Genomic DNA, 20,056 nt, shown 5'->3' on the forward strand with positions numbered 1-20,056 from the left:
TCATGATTGGCAGTGGAGTTTTACAGTGTCGAGTTACCAGCATGGCACCCAACCTTCCACAGAAGGCACACACACACATGCATTCACACCTAGGGCCAATTTAGAGTGTCCAATCCACCTACAGCAAGCATGTCTTTGGGATGTGGGAGGAAACCGGAGCACCCGGAGGAAACCCACGCGATCACAGGGAGGACATGCAGACTCCGCACAGAAGACACCCCAGCCAAGGATCAAACCAGGAAACTTCTTGCTGTGAGGCAACAACACTAACTGCTGCACCACCGTGGCTGCCCAGTTTGAATCTTCCACACTTGTCTTTAAAACGAGCTTCTGTGGTCTAGTGGTTCTCACATCTGTTTTATGTGGTTCCATGGTATAGTGGCTAGCTCCTTAGTCTCTGGATCCAATGATTTGAGTTCAAATCTCATTGGAAGTGGGTGCTTTCTGGCTGTCTGGCTCTCTAGGTCAGGGGTTAGAGCACTGTTGCTATAAACCAGGAATTTTGGGTTCAAATCTTACCATGGCCTGTGGCTTCCACTTCTCTAAAACGTGGAAGGGCAAGAGTTTTTTTAAACATTCTGGCAGTTGCCACAGAGGTTTAAGGCTGTGGGCTATAGTTCCCATAACACAGGTTATGATTCCCACAGCTCTTGTTTGCCTACTGTGTGACCTTGAGCAAGCCACAAGATCTTCAGTGCAACTGGGAGTTTGGGCTAACCTTTTGAATGGTCCCCTGGACTGCCAGCCTAGTAACTAAATATGAACCTATGAATCTCAAATGCTGGAGTACAGTCCTGCCCCTATATGTTTTGTAGGTTGTGCCAGTTGGTACACATTTGTTGTTTTGGTTCTAAATCACGAACGTAACTGTGGAGTTCAGGAGATATACAGGTAGATCCGAGTACAATGACTTAGCTAAATGTGTAACCCTTTTTACATATCACTTGGGGCTTAGTATGTGTTTTTCTAATACATACCAACCCTATTCCATGGTGTACAATGAATATGAATCTGGCCCAGTACAAATGGCACAAAAGATTGTTTGCTTCCCATCTGTTTTACTTATTTTATTTTATTTTTTTGAGGGGATAACATTTATTTATCTGTGTATTCGTATTCATCAATATATGCTGTAAATCATTTCCTCTTCTATTTTTATATTCATGGGAAAAGTAATTATAATATCTGTAAATAATAAATTTGAGCGAATTGTATATCAGTATGTCACAGTGAATTCAATATGTCCATTTAAGGGACTGAACTGTCTTTCACATACATTACTTTAGCAAGATCCTTTCCTTTAATGACTTTTGTAACAGTCTGATAAAGAAATAAACTAATAGCTTGTTTTTATTTTTTTATTTTGCAGCTCTATGAAGCATTTAGTTTTCTTAAAAGTCTTGGAGCTGTCATTCAGGTCCATGCTGAAAATGGAGACTTAATAGCTCAGGTACGTGAAAAATACAATTCATTTTTTATGCACTGATTTCTTTGCCTTGACATATTTGAGACATCAAATGAGGTTTGAGCAGGACTGTAAAAGAAAAATGTGCAGCTATTGCTATTAACATTTAATTGACTCTGTATTGTAGCAAAAGAAATAATGCTCCGCAGAGAAAATGTTATTGTATAAGGAGTAATACTTCTGAAGAACTGGAACAAAAACAGACCTTTGGCTGAGATGTAGCAGTCCTCACAGTCTCATTGTAATGCAGAAGTGATTTAATCAAACTTCTGCACAGTTTCACACGATACAGCCCGGTAACATCCATCCATCCATTCATCCATCTTCCCTTTCCCCACTTTTGCACATGGGGTCAGTGTCACTTCAACAGTGACAATCAACTAGAGCCAAGGTTCAGTCCACTGAGTGGCCAGCCCTGCTGCAGTAGTTCTTCTATACCACACACTCACATGCACATACTCACCTATGGCCAATTTAGAGTGTCCATCCCAGCTACTGCATGTTTTTGGAATGTGGGAGGAAACTAGAGTAACATAGCAGACTATAAGGGAATTTGCAGTGTCTTGTGACTGTCAGTCTTCATTTATCGACCAAAACAGTGAGACACTGACTGCATACGTGTGTGTGTGTGTGTGTGTGTGTGTGTGTGTGTGTGTGTGTGTGTGTGTGTGTGTGTGTGTGTGTGTGTGTATATATATATATATATATATATATATAAATAATACATATGTGTGTGTGTGCACTTCAGCAAAGATAAATTATGATGGGGAAAGGTCAGCTTTTTTTCAGTCAGATAGCCACTTAGTGTCACTGATATCTCAGTGTCATAAAGTTAATTTGTGTAAAGTTGTTCTTTACTAGCAGGATGTAAATAAGATATGGGAAATATGAGCGAAACTAGTGAGTTTCTGTAAGATCATCATCCAAACTGCCATAGATGCTGCAAAGATGAACAAGCAGACTTACACATTATGTTTTGGATATGTCAGAAAATGAAATTTTTTTGGAATGCATACATTATACATTAAAACATTTAATTTCAGTCTGGAATTGATGTGCCACCTTTCTTCAGTACGCTTTGATATTGTGCATAGAGTCCAGTCCATTCCAAATTCTTCCCTACTTCTGCTGACAGTGATGACGTTTGTAGCACTCAAGATTATTGCAAACATATGGAAGTAAAGTGAGATTCTCAAACAGAAAATATGGGACACTGTTATAATTAAAACTTGTAGAAAAGGAATACTGAAAGTATTTGAGAATGTTAGTGGGTATAGTACTAAAGGCTTTGAAAATAGTGGGTAAAATATTGACTGGGCTGTGATCTTACTGTTACTATATAATGTGAAATACACCATAAGAATGGGGTGGGCACGTTATATATATAAGTACAAAAACTGAAAGAAGGAAAGAGGAAAAGGTACATTATACATCTGTGAACAGGAGAACAACCAGTATAAACAAGAGTGAGTTGACCTGATATCCACTTAAAATACCTCACAATGATTGGTAAGGTACAATAAGGGATCTTTTTTTTCTGTGAAAGAGGTATAAAAAGTTAGAATGATGATAAAAGAAACTCTGTACTCAGGAAGGATATGACAAAGCCTTGTTTCTCAAAGGGGTGGTATCTGCTTGGAATTCTCTATCAGTAGAATTCAGTGATTTAAAGGCAGTCATGACCCTCAGCATTTCATATAAGTATAAAGGAGATGTTGTGCCAAAACAACTGGTTAAAAAGCAGACTAAGTGGACTCAGAGGTTCTTATATGCCAAATACTTACATGTTTCTGGCAGGTACCATATCCAAGTTATATAATCGCTGTCATGAAAATTAATGCGGAAGCCTCATCATAATATACATAGAAACATACAGTGGTGTTTTGCATAATCTTCTTGCTTTATAAGAAACCATTATTTCTGGTGACAGATTGTTGCAGTATGTTAAGCCTGAAAAGTATAAGTAGGGCCAGATGGACCAACAGTACAGTTAACTATAATATAGTTTACTGAGTTGTCATGTTTTGACAGTACGGACAGTGTTATCAGAGTCAGTATCAAGCCCCTTGAAAAATGTGTTGGTGTTTTCTGTAGTTCACATTCCCACTGCTATGAATACAGGCCTTCTGTTTCCAAATATTAATTTATCAATCACTTTCAGAAACAGAAGCTGATAACATAATATCTAGAATTTGTGGTTAACTACTTCTCAGAATATTAATAGGGCTAATGTTTTACAGTATGACAATATGCCATTCTGGCACAGAGGATATGAGTTGACAAGAAAGTTATGCTTTTTTTTTTTTCTTTCCTGTTTTCATGGGTGTACTCTTTGCTTTTATACAGGAACAAAAACGAATCCTAGAAATGGGAATCACAGGACCAGAGGGACATGCCCTAAGCAGACCTGAAGAGGTAAGACAGTACAGCACATGAGTATAACTATGCTCTTTAATGTGCACACTCTTTCTCAGTCACTCAGTCTTTAATATCCATTTATGAGCTGCAGAAAGTCTGCAGTGTGGGCTAAATGTTATTTGTAAATATTGCTCAGTTGAGTTGCTCAGTTGATGAATAATTCTGTGGTGTTTGGATTTGAATTTTGGAAATGCACAATGCTTTGGTATTATTCAGCATGACTGCAACTTGCTGTGCTGAAAGACACTGTTGGTACAATATGTTTACAGCAACTTTACAAATTTCTAACATAATCAATTGTGTTACATTTTGAAGTAAGTCAGAGTGAGAGATGAGTTATAGAATAACAGGCTTCTGTTTTCATTCTGCACTTAATTGTCTTCACTGCATCTCACATTTACACATGGATAAAGAGGATAAGATGGAAAAATCAGCATTATAGGTAAGGCCAAAAAAAAGCAAACTGTACTTTATGATAAATGTACTACTTGGTTCAGGGATGGGTTAGATTAATACTGATTGGCTGATAGTCATACACTTTATTTTATCAGTCAAATAACAAGACTAATCGCTCCATATTTTCCTAAGCATAAATTCAAAATAAAGTGCTAATTAAACAGTGGTAAACCAAAAAATACAGAATGGCATGAGCTGAAAGCTTTCCCTACCATGAGTAAATTTTTTGATCACTCACTGTGGCAAGAGAAGCAGACCACATTTTAGGAAAATAAATCTCATTTAGAGATGAAATAAACAGATAGCAGCCATAGTATTTTTCTAAGAGAGAAATTTTAAGTATTGCATCCTTCAAACAGTAAGTCTCTGACTACTGCTTTCACTGGTCATAAAAATGATTGCTGTGCATACTAAATACAGCTAAGATTCATGAAAGATACCATTTTTGTCAGCCAGAAGTTGCAGCCAAATACAATGGGCAAGCTTCTCTGATGGATTGTGTTCATACGTATACCTAGAATTTGTGGAGATGGAGACCAAAAACTTCTGTGCAACTGTGAAAATGATTTGTGGGAGGTATACTTGCAGCCTTAAAAAATGTAGTTACTCTCACATTTTCCCAGCCAGGGCAAATACTGTTCCCCCAAAATGTCTAACATGACAACTATCAGCATGAATAGAATTTAGTAAAACACTGATGTTCTTCGTGTTTCACTGTTGCAGTCATCACACTTGGGTTATCTGCCTGCAGGTAGCCCTCAGTCGGCCCGAATACCAGAGACTTAGTATTTCTCTGTCGGATGCTGTCGCTCCAGGACTGATGTCATGTCATCAGGGGTATAAAAACAGGCAGCCGATGCCATTACATCAGTCTTTCTTGCCAAGGAGCCCGAAGCAGAAGCGGTTCGCAAGTGCCGGTCGGCCACTACCTGAATTTTCATTTACGAATTTAATAATCCTGACGTCTTCTAAAGCTAAGTACTCCATTGGGGATACTTTTTTCTTGCTCTAACCGATGTCAGAAAAAGTTAACAATTGTCTTGCCTGTGGAAAGCAAATACCTCACAGAGATTTTCATCCTTACTGCGTCACCTGTTTAGGCCCAGACCACGACAATCCTCACTGTCGGTTTTGTGTCTTATTTAACGCCCGATCCATTCATCGTCAGGCTCTCTTTGTCGCTAAACTCTTTCGCTCTCAATCTCCGTATTCTGAAATGGCTTCAGTAAGCCATCCGACTACTGATACTTTAAAAAAAGTAAAAATAAAGACAGAGACAGACCGCATAGATCCAAAACTGCTGACAACGCTTCCATTAAGCTAGTCACCAGTCCGCTAGTACCCAGTGAGGTGCTTTCACAGCCCCTGATGCCCACTTCAGTGGATTCGCAGGCCTCTTCTGAGACCCATTCAGAGTCCGGTATGCCACAAGATTCTTCATCGACTATGGAACCTGCAGATGTCTCTATCTTGGATGGGTCCGGAGCCGCTGAGCAGGCACCGGCTTCTGAGGCAGTTATTCGCTCAACCAATGTTCGACTCAAAGCAACAACTTCTTTTTTTAACCAAAACTACCACGTTTCTTAGGCCCAGAGTACGCACTACGGCTAGAAAACCGACGACCAAAGTTCATGCACCTGCTCCCATGCCACAAAAACAAATGCTTAGAATGGCTGAAGACCTTATTACGCTGATTAGGGGAAGTCATCCTTCCCCCGCTAAGAGATAAAGAGTCCAGTCCCCTTCAACTTCTACAGACCAGGAGTCCAATGACTCTGAAATTTCTGATTATGAAGACATGCCCTTATCTGCTTATGAAGATTCAGATGCAGAGGAATCCATTCCCTCTGCTTCCCCAACAGAGGATTTTTCTTTTGGTGAAACCTTCCATACCTTACAAGAGCATTTCCACTGGGAATGCCAAGACAATCCTCAGTCCATAAAAAGACTCAGAGAATTTCTAGACCTGCCTCAACACAGGCCCTTAGCAATACCACCTGTCCTGGATGTTGTGGATGATGCTTTTCTATGGAATTCAGTCTTACTCCTGACACTTTACCTCCTGCCCCTAGGAAACCAGACAGGTACTACAGAGTACCTGACACACAAATTTATTTAGAAGAATCCTACTGCTGATGCAGAGATCTTTTCCCAGGGGCCTAAAGGTATAGGTTCATAGGTTCAGAGGTTGGTACTAGGCTATCAGCCCTAGGGCCTATACAAGCCTAGCCATAACAATTCCCTGGCTATTTCTTCCCACACTATTTACTTCCCTGGACCCCTGTTTAGCAGGGTGACTGACATGATCCCTGGGGTGAATTTCCTTTCTCCCATCCAATCATCAAGGTTCCTTTTGAAGAGGGCCAAAAAAGCACTCTGCTTGACATGTATGGGCAATCTATTCCAGAGTCTGGGGAGTCTCTGGGTCAGGAACTTATCCCTCCAGCATGTTTTGTTTATTGTGATGACAAGGTTTAGATCCCTCGAGCATGTGGCTCTGAGGGATTGGGATTTCTTTAAATGTAGCATGTCCAACAGCTCTGAGTTTGAAATGGCCTTGTATGTTAAGCAGAGATCACCTCTGAGTAGACGATATGCGACAGAGTATAGCTGGAGTTTTTTAAGGCGGTCAGTGTAGGACATCTGCTTTAGGCCTGTGATGCTTTTAGTGAGGTATTTCTGCGGCCTTCCCAGTTGTTGCAGATGTCTTGAGAGGTACATACCAAACGGTGCATTGTATTCTATAATGGGTCTAATGAGGGATGAATACAGTGGGACAATGACCTCCTTTTTTCTGGATGAAAAGCCCTTAGTGATGAGGTGTGCCACATAGAAGGATTTCCTGACTGTTGTGGCGATGTGGTTATCGAAGGTGAGACCACTGTCCACCTGTGTCCCTAAGTCTCTTATCACACTTTCGGTGTTTAGCGTACTGCCACCTATATGGTAATTCACAGGTACATGTTTTTTCCAAAAGGGGATAACTATACATTTCTTGGCATTTAGCTTGAGCCCATGGCTCTGGCACCAAGCATCTGTTTCTGTAAGGCCCTTTTGTAGAGTATCCACATCATTTGGGGATTCAATAATGGCTCCCAGTTTGCAGTCATCTGCAAACTTTGTTAGCCAGAGTCCCTTAGTGTTGGCCTGTACTTCAGAGAAGTAGATGTCAAACAAGAGTGGTCCCAGGACTGAACCCTGAGGTACTCCACTTGTCACTTGTCTGGAGCTGGATTTGGAGTCGGCTACTTTTACAGTGTGTGTTCTATCAGTAAGCCAGTTAGCAACCCATTGGGTGACGTAGGGATTAATGCCCAGCTTAGTAAGTTTATCTATGATTCCAGAGTGGGGGATGGTGTCAAAGGCCTTGGCAAGGTCTAGATAGGCTGTGTGGACCACCTTACCCTTGTCCACGGCTCTGGAGACTGATTCGAAGAAGTCAATCAGGTTCAGGAGACAAGATCGGCCCTTCACGAACCCATACTGGGTGGGGTCCAGTGTTTGAAGGTTGTCAATGTCTTTGTTTATAAGTTCCATGATAATACGCTGCATGGCCTTGCATATAAGGCTCATCAGGCTGATGGGACGGTAGTTTCTGGGATCCAAGGTGGATCCCCCCTTGTGGATTGGGATAACTGTAGCTCTGCACCACTCAGTGGGCATGAAACCTAAGGTGAGGCTATGATTAAACATGACACTTAGGTGAGGTGCCAGTTCATATTGTAGTTCATGTAGTACACAGCCAGGGATGTCATCTGGTCCCATGGATGCTGTATTCTTAGCTTTGGAGAGTGTGTTTTTTACCTGTGTGGCCGTTATTACCAGAATTTGGCAATCTTCTGGTACTGAGATGGGCCATTTAGGGGGTGAGAGGGGAGTGAAGTTGGCAATGAATCGATTTGCCAGGATATTGGCAATATCCTTGGGATCAGTATATTTAATGCCATTCTGTTTTAGCTCAGAGCAGATCTGAGCATTGCCATTTAGATTTTTTACATAGTTATAGAATGCCTTGTGGTTGTCTTTGGAATCTTTGGCAATTTTATTTTCATAACTAGCTTTGGAGGATTAGGAAAAGCCGAAAGATGATGATGATGATGAGCTTTGGAGGATTTTATGAGGGACCTCAGTTTCTTACTGAGGCTGGTAAGGGAGTTTTTTGCATCCTGGGATTTTCCTCTTTTCTGCAACAATTTCTTCCTTTTGTTGTAAAGTTTGTTTATGGCAGAGGACCACCAGATTGGCTTCCTTTTTTTTGGATGAGAGCATCTTGGTTCTATTTGGGATGGCTCAATTCATGTATGAGTGTATGTGCTCGTACAGTGCCTTAGTGTAGGATTCAGCAGTTGAACTTTCAGTTCCTGTCTGCATGGGTATCATGAAGTTTGTCACTTCTGACTTGAGTAGCATGAAGTTGGCTTTGGAGAAGTTTTTTATGGAGGTTTCCTTACTGGGGGGTGGGGGTGGGATGTGGATGTTAAGGGTGATTAGTTTATGGTCAGACCTGTCTAATGGGGGTGACCATAGGTGTGGAGCATCGATTTCCTATGTTGGTAATGACCAGGTCTAGGATACTAGAGCCCCTGGTGGGACTATGGATTAGCTGATCCAGGGCATTGGAATTTATGAATTCCAAGAACTGTTGGGCAAAGGTGTTGGTACATGAGCAGTTTTCCCAGTTAATGGCAGGGTAGTTAAAATCACCCAGTATTAGGGTGTTTTGGTTCTATCTTAATATTTTCCAGTATGTTTAGAAAGGTGTAGTGAGAATCTTGGGGTATGGTGGCTACTACAGCGAAGAATCCCACCCATTCGGACAGGGATTCCAGAACTTTGGACAGATGGAGTAAGAAGGTATATACCTCTGCAACTCTTGGTATTAGGGCAATGAATTGTCAGTTTCACATACTGAAGTACCAGCAACATATTATGGAACTTATTAAACAAAAAGTGGCCACCTGTTCAGACTGTGCAGAAAATAAAGAATTGTAGGAGCTTATGCACTCTGCAAGCCAAGTCAGCAAGCATACAGTGCAGTGTGGCTTTCACACCCTAGAAGCATCTTGCCAGGCAGCTGTCACTGGCTCTGTACTGAGAAGACATGCTTGGCTGAAGGAGCAGACCTTGCCAGACCATGTCAAATCAAAGTTACTAGACACTCCTTTGAATAAGGACTGGTTGTTTGGCACCAAAGAAGAAGAGGTTATTAAAAAAATGGAAGAAAAAGCTAAGTGTATGCAGACTGTTAAAGAATTCTTACAAGTACAACCCAGTAGATTCAGTAGGCATTGCCCTTCCAAACACTGATCATTTCCAGCCCCCTCCAGGCCTTCTCAAACCAGACCCAGGGGAAACAGACCACCCAGACTTCAGTCTCAGGGTATGCAGAGATCTAAGCAATGGAGTGCCCCCACTCCTAAAGCAGGAAGTGGTAAGCCACCTCCATATGGAAAAAGCTCACAATTACTTCTTTACTCCACTCCCCAGCCCTGCCCAATTGCTTGTGCCCTTAGGAGGAAAACCTGCTCTTCATGCAAAAAAAACTGGATGTCCATCACTCAGGACCAGTGGATCCTCAACATTGTATCCCAGACATACAAATTTTATTTCCATTCACTGCCAACCCCAACCGGGTTTCCAGACCTTCCTCCAAACCAGTGGGCAGAGGCTCAAAACCAAGTACTTTCCCTGCTCAATATCAGAGGTATTCAGCCAGTTCCAGTAGAACAGAGGGGTCAAGGATTCTACTCCAGACTCTTCCTGGTACCCAGGAAAGAGGGCTCTTGGTGCCCAATCCTGGATCTTTCCATCCTCAACACCTTCCTGGTGGTACCAAAATTCAAAATGTTTACCCTGTAACAGCTTCTTCGTATGCTAGCCAAGGTTGCCTGGTTAGTACCCTAGACTTAAAAGAAGTCTATCTGCATATCCCCATAAGGGAATCATGCAGGAAGTATCTACATTTCAGGGCAGGGTCTATGCATTATCAGTTCTCTGCACTTCCCTTTGGCTTATCTTCTGCACCCAGAATATTCACAAAATGCCTTGCTCCAGCCACTGCATACTGCAGGCAGAGAAATATCCAAATTTAACCATACTTGTATGACTGCCAGAAGCGACAGAAGCTGTTGAAGACTGGTGGGGGGGGTGGAGGGTGAGAGAGGCACTTAGTGTTCTAAAATGGGCAATTTTTTATAACTACTTACTACCACAACATAGGTTCACTTGGAGGACTATTTAAGCTTAGCCAATTCCCATTTGGTGCTTGATTCTTGAATTAACATTTTCTGATTGGTCTTAGCTATCACATGGCTGATAATTGTATATTAGCCCCAGTGAGAATAACTGTGATCATTCCATAGATAATTTGAGGGGACCAATATAAGGGATGCAGCATTTAGGAACTGCCTCTATCCATTTGTGGCATGAGGGGCAATCGTGGAGTACATTTTATATTGCCCATCCTTGAATCCAAGTTGCATTTGAATATGGACTGATGAGCTTTGTTTTATTTTTATGGATAGTTTGTTCTGGAACAGTGGTAGCCTCTGTGGTATATATCCATCTCTCCACAACATTCAGACCCATGAAAAATAGGTACAAATCTGTACGCTGATTAACGCAAAATTTGCATACATAATTACACAACCCCACCCACTCCAAAGGAATTGTGGGATACCAACTTTCAAATGCAAACTGAAGAACAGAACCAAAATATAGCACCAGAGTCCCCCTGCAGCCATTCCAATGTCCCATCACCTGGCTATTTCACCCCATTTACCATAAACACTAATGTGTGCATACTGCTTTACTTCTACAATGATTATTTGGATTTTATTTTTTTTACATTTTATAGCACAATGCACAAACACTAACAGATATCTGCTAAACAAAGCAATACTGTCTCACAATGAAAATAGACTTGGCATTAAAACTTCTCTGCCATTGAAGCTCACATTCATTGAAACAGCATTAAAACCTACACCACATCCAAAGAAAATGCATCTGGCCAGTGGTGGATAAAGATTACCTTTGGACTGTTTTCAAATTAGAGGCCCCTTGCGCACAAAACAAGAAACATACATGCGTTCATTGATACACCTTCCTGACTTTATCAAATTATATTCCTTGTATAATACAGCACACTTGTTAGACATAAGTTAGAGCGCATTTTAAATTTATTGTTTGAACATTTTTCCAGTAGGCAATGAAGCAAAATGCATGCACCAATAATGACAAAACTGCCCTATTCAGAACATTTCCATGATAACAGTCTACTTCTACACACAATATATATATATTATATATATATATATATATATATATATATATATATATATACAAATACAGAATCACAGTAGTGTAAGCCATAAGCATGTTGCACAGCTTCTTGCACTTATTTTCATTTTTTTTGGGGGGGGTGGCAAAAGGCCAAACACCAGGGACACATTTTAAACATTGCTTGTATAATTTTGGAAAGTTGCTTGCATAAAATGTTGTGTTACCACTGTTGAGTCTTGAACCCAGAGCATTACAGTCAGAGCAACATACCACTAAGCTAAATCAGTTTCCTGAAAGATGACAAGACAAACTTAAATGGCTATCATTTAGTGAAGTCAGTTCAAACTTATCACCATAGCTCTCAACCTCTTAGCACAAAAATACAGAACAAAGCCAATAATGTGGGGAATACAGCCCCAAAATAGGGACACATTTCAAATACTGATCTTATAATCTTAGTAAATTGCTAGCATAAAAAGTTTTGTTTTACTGCTCCTGAAAAAAAAACAGATTTAATGAGGAACAGAATAAAATTGTAAGGCATAAATTCACAAGTGATGGTGGCTAGGGACTTTAGGCTCTTTTTACCTGCACCCAAGGTACAGGGTTTGAGCCTGTGTACCTCTAGCCACCAGATGTATCCTGTTGGGGGCATTCACACACACACACACACCTCTGAAGACAGCCCAAACGGCCGTTAAACTCTGCAGTGAAGACATCCGTTCAAACAGGTGCGTGAAACTGTTCAAACAGGTGTGTGGTCATTGCGCATGTATGACAAGTTGGGATGGTTGCAAGTGCTGCAAAAGTGGGGGCCGCCCCTCCCCCATGGTTCCGGCAATCATGACAACTGCCTGATTCAGGTGGACAGTCAGGAATTGCTGCTGCAGCACCTGACATTTGTGAAAAACCTTCTCACTTCCTTGGGGTACACCATCAACGAAAAGAAATCAAAACTTGTACCCAGTCAAAAGACTGTATTCCTGGGAGCAAGCTTGGACACACCTTCCCAGATGGCATTCCTCACCTCAGAAAAACAAGTCTATCTGACAGACTACTTCAAACAAATGGCCACCAGAACCCAGCTATCTGCAAGAAAAATACTGCAAGCCCTGGAGTTCATGGCCTCATGTATGCTGCTGATTCCATATGCAAGACTGCATATGAGGAAACTCCAGTGGTACTTAAAAAGTCTTTGGTGCCAACATTCTCAGGACCTGGGAACAGTCATTCCTGTCATAACCTGTCTAAGGACAGAGTTCCTCTGGTGGGCAGAAGCATGTAACCACAACAAGGGACTGCCATTTACTTAACCCCAAGCCACCCAGACCCTAACCACAGATGCATCAGACTATGCCTTGGGGGCACACATGGATGGAATATGTATTCAGGGCCACTGGAGCCCTATTCAAATTCATCTGCACATCAACCAAAAAGAGATGCTAGCTGTGCAGAATGCCCTGACAGCTTTCAGATCCCTAATCTTTCCAGGACAACTGAAAATAAAAACAGACAACACCACAGTTATGTGGTACATCAATAAGCAGGGGGGGAACCCATTTCTACCCACTCTGCAGGCTAGCCATGGCCCTGTGGAACACGGCCTCGGACATTCAAGTCCATCTGTAAGCTCAGTTCCTGCCAGGCAAACAAAACTTACGGGCAGACGACTTAAGCAGAAATCTCCTACACACACATGAGTGGCAGTTGGAGCACAGCACCTTCAAACTTCTGATCCAGAAATGGGGGACCCCAGAGGTGGAACTCTTTGCCTCCCTCTACAACCACCAGCTTAGCAAATTCTGCACCATGAATCCTCATAGCAGGGCCTGGAAAATGGATGCCCTATATTTTCAGGGGTTAAATCTCTCAATCTATGCCTTTTCCTCTCTGCCCCTCCTTTCAAGAGTATTACTCAAGATAATACAGGACAGACCAAGGACAATTCTGATTGCCCTAGACTGGCCATGCCAGCACAGGTACCCACTCCTATGCATCCTGACATAGCTGCCACTTTGGCACCTACACCAGAATCTAACCTTCCTCTCTCAGCAGGAAGGACAGATTCTGCATCCACAACTGAAAACCCTAAATCTTGCAGCCTGGCTTATTCCTTGAATTCTCCCCCAGCGACCTTAAGCAAACAGATGCTAGATGTCATTCTTGAAGCCAGAAGACCCAGTACAAGAAAATCATATGCTGATAAGTGGAAAAGGTTCTGCTCATGGATTCAATTTAAAGGAGAGGACACAACACTGCCGTCTCTGTCTCTTATCCTGGATTACTTAGCAGATCTACTCCACAAAGGCCTGTCCTTCTCCTCCATTAAGATACATGCCTCAGCCATTTCTGCTCATTACAACACCGAGCCACCTGTCTTCTTGCACCCTCTTATCAAACAGTTCCTGAGAGGGGCAAAAAAGTTAAGGCCGCCAAGGAGAGCACCCACCCCTGCTTGGGACCTTAACTTTGTACTGGAAAAGCTCATGTTTCCCACTTTGAACCTGCTGCATCAGCAGAGTTCAAATTCCTCTCTTGGGAAACAGCCTTGCTTCTAGCCATCACTTCAGCTAGAAGAGTGTCTGAGCTACAAGCACTGATGGCTGTGGAACCCTTCATTATTTTCCATGCTGACAGGGTTTCCCTCAGGACTAACCCTTCCTTTATGCCTAAAGTGGTGTCCAGTGTGGCTCTCAATCAATCTATCCATTTGCCAACCTTCTTCCCTAATCCTCAAAATAAAGGGGAAAGGATCCTGCACTCCTTGTCATGCACAGACAGCTCAGATTCTACCTTGATAGGACTAAGCCCTTCAGAAAATCTGACCAGCTATTATTCAGCTTTGCAACAGGAACAGAGGGCAAGGCCATTTCAAAACAAACTATTTCCAAATGGATAGCACACTGCGTCAATTTCTGCTACAAGCACCATGGGAAACCAACCCCTCAGGGGGTCAGAACACATTCCACTAGGGCAACATCTACCTCTACAGCATTTATCATGGGAGTCCCTACCAGGGACATCCTGGAGGCTGCTACCTGGAGTTCTGTACACAACTTCACCAAGAATTACCACGTGCCTATCTTTTCCAAATCCAGGGCAGGAATTGCTACAGCAGTCCTGCAAGGCATACTAGCCAGCCCTAACTCTTCTTGACTGCCTCCACCCTTCTTCAGCTTTGGGAATCCACCCAAGTGTGATGACTGCAACAGTGAAACACAAAGAACATAGTACAGTTGTGTACACTTACCATAAATGTAGATGTTCAAATGTATTCACTGTTGCAGTCCTGGTTTCCCCTCCCTCCAGCCCCCTGTTTCTCTCTCTCTCTCTCTCTCTCTCTCTCTCTCTCTCTCCTATCTATGGCTATTACTAACCCCTTCTGGGGTATTGGTATTGGTAATGGTATTGGTATTTACTTTTTACTGGTGGTGATTTCCCCACCATAACCTAGCTCCCTATTTGGGGGGCTCCTGACATTTGGGGCAAGAAAAACTGATGTAATGGTGTCAGCTGCCTGTATTTATACCCCAGACGACCTGACATCAGTCCTGGAGTGGCAGCGTCCAACACAGAAATACTAAGTCTCTGGTATTCAGGCTGACTGAGGGATACCTGCAGGCAGATAACCCAAGTGCGATGACTGCAACAGTGAATAAACTCAAACATCTACATTTATGGTAATTGTACACAACTGTACTTTTTTTCCTGGAGATTATTAGGGGCTGCTAAATGTGCTCTGAGAATCTGTAAGAAAATTGCACACGAGAAACAGACCATCAGTTGTAAATACATTGAAAAATTACTAGTATTTTACAGAATAGTGTCTGCAGCAGATCTGTTTGTTTGTAGCTGTTTAAACCCCCCTCATAACAATGCTTCTCTTCTAGTAATATTTTATGACTTATGTTTTAGATAGAGTTACCTTGCTTCCATTTGTCAAATCTGAAACTGTTTACAACATTAGGCTTGTGTGACTACACTGACAAGAAAATGTAAGAGTTCTTTGTTTTGCAATATTTCTGTGGTGCATGATAGCACAGCAAAATGATTTAAAAATAAATGTAAGCTATTGAGTAAAAGCAGCATACCATGTATAGGTGTGGGTTAGGCTAGATGCACTCACTTTAAAGGTTGATCAGTCGAGCTTCACTCTTCTGATCTGATCATGCCAAATGAGTAAATCCCAGCATAACCTGCACCTAAACAATGTACAGGTGCTCTTGTGCTTATTAACATGTTACGTTCATGGGGTGTTGTAAGTCGAAAATGTTCGTAAGTTCAAAACACCCTTGACGATTAATGGAACCACCAATAACCACCAAAAAAGCAGCTAAATTGTACCAATAACCACCAAAAAAGTACCAAAAAGCACAAATATGCACGATCATATCCAAGAAAAGAAAATTCGGCAATCTCATAGAAAACTAAGCATTTTTATTAAAGTACAGTGGGTTAAGGAAAACACAAATTGCAGATGACATCATCACTCTGGGAATCTCATAGCTCTTTTGTGGCCATCTGCAACACCTTTAACAATACCCTCAAAAATTTGTGTCAAGCCTCTACACACAAATGTCTCAAGGTCTCAATAAAACTAGTGCAATAATTTTTAGCACACAAAAATGGCATAACGCATGTAAACACAGTTGAAACATTACAGTCCCAATGGCGGTCCTCCTGAAGACATCTGAATCATTGAAATATCTTGGAGTCTGTCTAGACTTCTCCTGAACATTCTCCTTGCATATCCACAGTCTGAATAATAACATTACATCACTTCTCTATATATGCTATTCAGGCTCCAATCTTTCAGTCAAACAGGGCAGGGCAGCTGCCAGGAAGTACTTGTATGCATTCTAAAATACTTCTCTCCCATCATTGGTTCCACCTCTGCTAAAAATACTCATTTACGCCAGCCCTTGCACGTTGGTCGAACTTCAGAACTGATGCGGTATTCAAATTTTGGACTTACAGACAACTTTGTAAGTCTGAAAGTTCGTAAGTTGAAAGGGTGTAAGTGAGCACCTGTATATTGTTGTAACATAAATGGAAGGAGGAGGAGTTGCTGTGCAGTAAATCATTACTGACAGACATCGTCCTCATAGATGGCACACAGATTACCATCTCTGAACCCACCACTTTCAGCCTCACTTATATGACATAAATGTAAAATGCATACTATGTAGCACTGGCTATATTTTCAGTACTTATGTATGTGCAGGTACTATTATTACTCAGAAATACAACCCCTCCCCCACAAATTTAACATCTGAAATAAGTGTGTCATATGTTCCAGAGAATGTGTCTGTGACCCCTGTGGGCTTGACACTTTGAAGTGGTTCGCTTCTTTGGAGTCATCCATGAGGAATCATGTAACAGCCGTACCTCTGTCACTTACTGATATTGATCGAATTTCATCACACAGCCCTCTTTGATAAAGCCTTATCAATAAAAATGCAGTACCTTTTGTCATCATTTTCTGGAAATGGCTCTAGTCAATAGTGTGGTTTGATATATTTCCCTGAGATAATATTGAAAGTTCATCTTCCTCCAGTTATGATTTTGCTCATCCATCCTTGCACAATTGCCACTCTGATCATGCCCAGGAGTTGGGATTAGGATTTTTGGAGGTTGCTGCGGTCAGATTTGTGGCAGCTGTTATCACTTCTCTCATATTTAATTACTTCAAGTGATTCTTTTATACTCAGTTGTCTGAGATTTTCAAGTTGTAGAATATTCCTCAAGTGATTTTCTGTGTCTTGTCTTGCCTGTTTACCCTGTTGTACATTAACAACTTACCTTCTAGTTACAGACATTGAAACAGTTTGTCCCCTGGTCAGTTTGGCCTCTACTCATCACATTCTGGCCTGTCTTACATGTTATCATTCTTGTCTCATTTGGTTTTACCAGTTTCCATGCTGACAAAACAGGGGTGCAGCCACAAACTTATATTTTGTACTCAAACATCTTGCTATTGCCCACATCACCCACCTTTCATTTAAAAATGAACTGAACCCTTAAAATGTTACCCATATACACTCAGGAAAGGTGCACATTATTTTCAAATCCTGATGTGTATTAAAAAAAAAGGAAATATTTTAGAGATGTGTTTATTAATATTTATAGACATTTGATTACTAGGAAAGACCAACTGGGTAGGATCCCATTTTCAGTGGAGGCCCAGGGAGAAAAGCTCCAAATTATTACAAAACATTTTAAGAACAATAACATTACAATCTTCAAAAATAAAACAAAAAAATCTTCAGTTTAAATAATTACAATAAATTAGGCATAATATAAAACATTTATTAAGAATTGATACAAGGTATATCACAATCATTTAATATTTAGAGATATTTTAGACAGTTTTAGAAAAATTAAAGGTTTAATACAAATAGAAGTTGCAATATGAAGAGAGGGAAAAACAGGCTTATGGTACATTTAGAGAGAAAGTCAGTGAAGAGAATTAGATAGCAAAAAGGAAGTAGGTAAAGAAGGGAGACCAAGGAGGTATAAGAAATGAAAAGGTACTTGTTCAAATTTAGGGATATAGTTTACCCTGGTTTTGAGCAAGAAAAGAGCCAGATTTTAACTAGGAAGTCTTTCAGAGTGGTTTTGAAAGATGTAAGGGAAGGTATAGACCTGATGGATACAGGTAAGTAGTTCCAGGCCTTAGCAGCCTTATACAAGTACAGCCAATGCCCACCAGATTTGCTGAGTTTGTAGACAGTCAGGAGATTTTGGTCAGTGGATCGTAATGACCAACTGGGAACATAGTTGTGTAGAATGTTTTTAGTGCTAGACAGACAGATGGATGCTGGATAATTTTTTAAGTGGTAAGAAGCTGTGTATATATTAGTTGATGTGGCAGGTCTAACCAATTAATGTTTTTCAGTGCTATGTGCTGCAAATTTAGCAACTTTGTTACAGCATTGTTCAAGTATTAATTTTTGTGAAGCCTGGAGGTTAGTAAGGATGGGAGTGCCATAAGGAAGAGTGGGGAGGGAGATAAGTAGTGGCAAGTGTAGTTTTAGTTGCATCAATGAGAAAATATTTTTGGCTCTGTAAAACATCCCTAGTTTTTGATGAGCTTTTCTTACGCAATTTGTATATACAGGTTGAATGTAAGATTATCATCCACTATCACCCCTAAAGGTTGTATTATCAAGACAGAGGACTTTAAATTTTGTTTTTTCTTGAGAGAGAGATTTGGGGAAAAAATAGCAGTTTGGTCTGTTTTGGCTTGAGCATGCGTTGTGAGTAACAAAGCCATGTTTCAGCTTCAGTGACTGTTAAAGCATCCTGAGTAATTTTTTTGAGGTGTATCATGTTGTCAGATATGCAAATGAGAGTGCAATATTCTGTATATTGTATTAAGGTGGCCCCTTGTGTGGAAGTATAGAGGGTGCTGGTTTAAATGTTAGAGTAGGGGATCAAGGATAGGGCCTTGTGGTACACCAGTAATGACTGGGAGGTAAGGAGAGAGTGTGGAGTACCATTTTACTGACTTATACCTGCTGGACAGATAGCTTTTTAACCACAGAAATTTGTGCTGAGAGAGACAAAGTCCTAGTGCAGACATTTGAAGTAGAAGTTTTCTTGGACAAACTATGTCAAAGGCTTTAGACAAGTCTAAAAGTAAGGAAGAGACACGCTTGCCAATATCTCTAGCTTTATTAACAGTATCTATATAGGTTAGAAGGGCAGTGCTAGTACTATGGGAAGGACAGAAGCCATGTTGTGCAGGGGATAGGAGTTCTTCCTGTAGGAGATAATCTGGCAATTGTTTTTGAATACATTTTTCAAGTATTTTGGGAAGGGGAGATAAGATTGCTCTACGTCTAAACTTATTAATGTATGTAACGTCTCACCTTTTTCCAGTGAGGGAGCTTGGGATTCCTGGACTGACCTATTTATAAGGACTGAGATAGGATAGGGAATGATATTGGCTGCTATTTTTAGGTACTCACTTGGAAGGTCTTCAGCTATAGAAGAGCATGGTTTAAGTTTGTTTAAGAGGAGTTTTATTACAGGATGTGGGCTCAGGTTTGAAGGTGAAAGTGGATGTGGTGATATGTGGTTGTTGGACAGGGTTGGAATTAGATGTTGAGGAATCCTTGGTTAGAGGTGCCATACTATCTATAAAATAAGAGTTGAACTGTTTTGCAGTTTCGAGTGGTGAGTTATTGGGAGAGAGGTTTGAGTTGAATTTTTGTCTGGGATGCAACATTTCTTTAATGGATCAAAATTTTCTAGGGTTGTGTTTACTATTATTTTGAAAAGTATTATTGTATAGTTGTTTGCCTTCATTTATTTGCTTTTTAGTACAATTGCAAAGCATTCTGAAGTTTTCTAGATATTGAGGTGTTTTATATTTTTGCCATTCTTTCTATGCTTTTTCTGTATCCTGCATTAGCATTCTTCTCTTTGTGG

The 20,056-nt window shown here is 40.9% G+C and overlaps 1 protein-coding gene across 1 annotated transcript in view; it reads left to right on the forward strand.

Moving 5' to 3' along the window:
- CRMP1 (collapsin response mediator protein 1) overlaps positions 1 to 20,056 on the forward strand; it is an 808,535-nt gene that overhangs the window by 474,765 nt on the left and 313,714 nt on the right. The window contains exons 7-8 of the mRNA XM_044056207.1: positions 1,370 to 1,450; positions 3,812 to 3,880. Of these exons, the coding sequence (XP_043912142.1) occupies positions 1,370 to 1,450; positions 3,812 to 3,880 (150 nt within the window). The remainder of the gene's footprint in view (positions 1 to 1,369; positions 1,451 to 3,811; positions 3,881 to 20,056) is intronic.

Source organism: Protopterus annectens, chromosome 14.part0, assembly GCF_019279795.1.
Source record: "Protopterus annectens isolate FY-2018-M chromosome 14.part0, PAN1.0, whole genome shotgun sequence".
In the NCBI taxonomy this organism is placed as follows: domain Eukaryota; kingdom Metazoa; phylum Chordata; order Ceratodontiformes; family Protopteridae; genus Protopterus; species Protopterus annectens.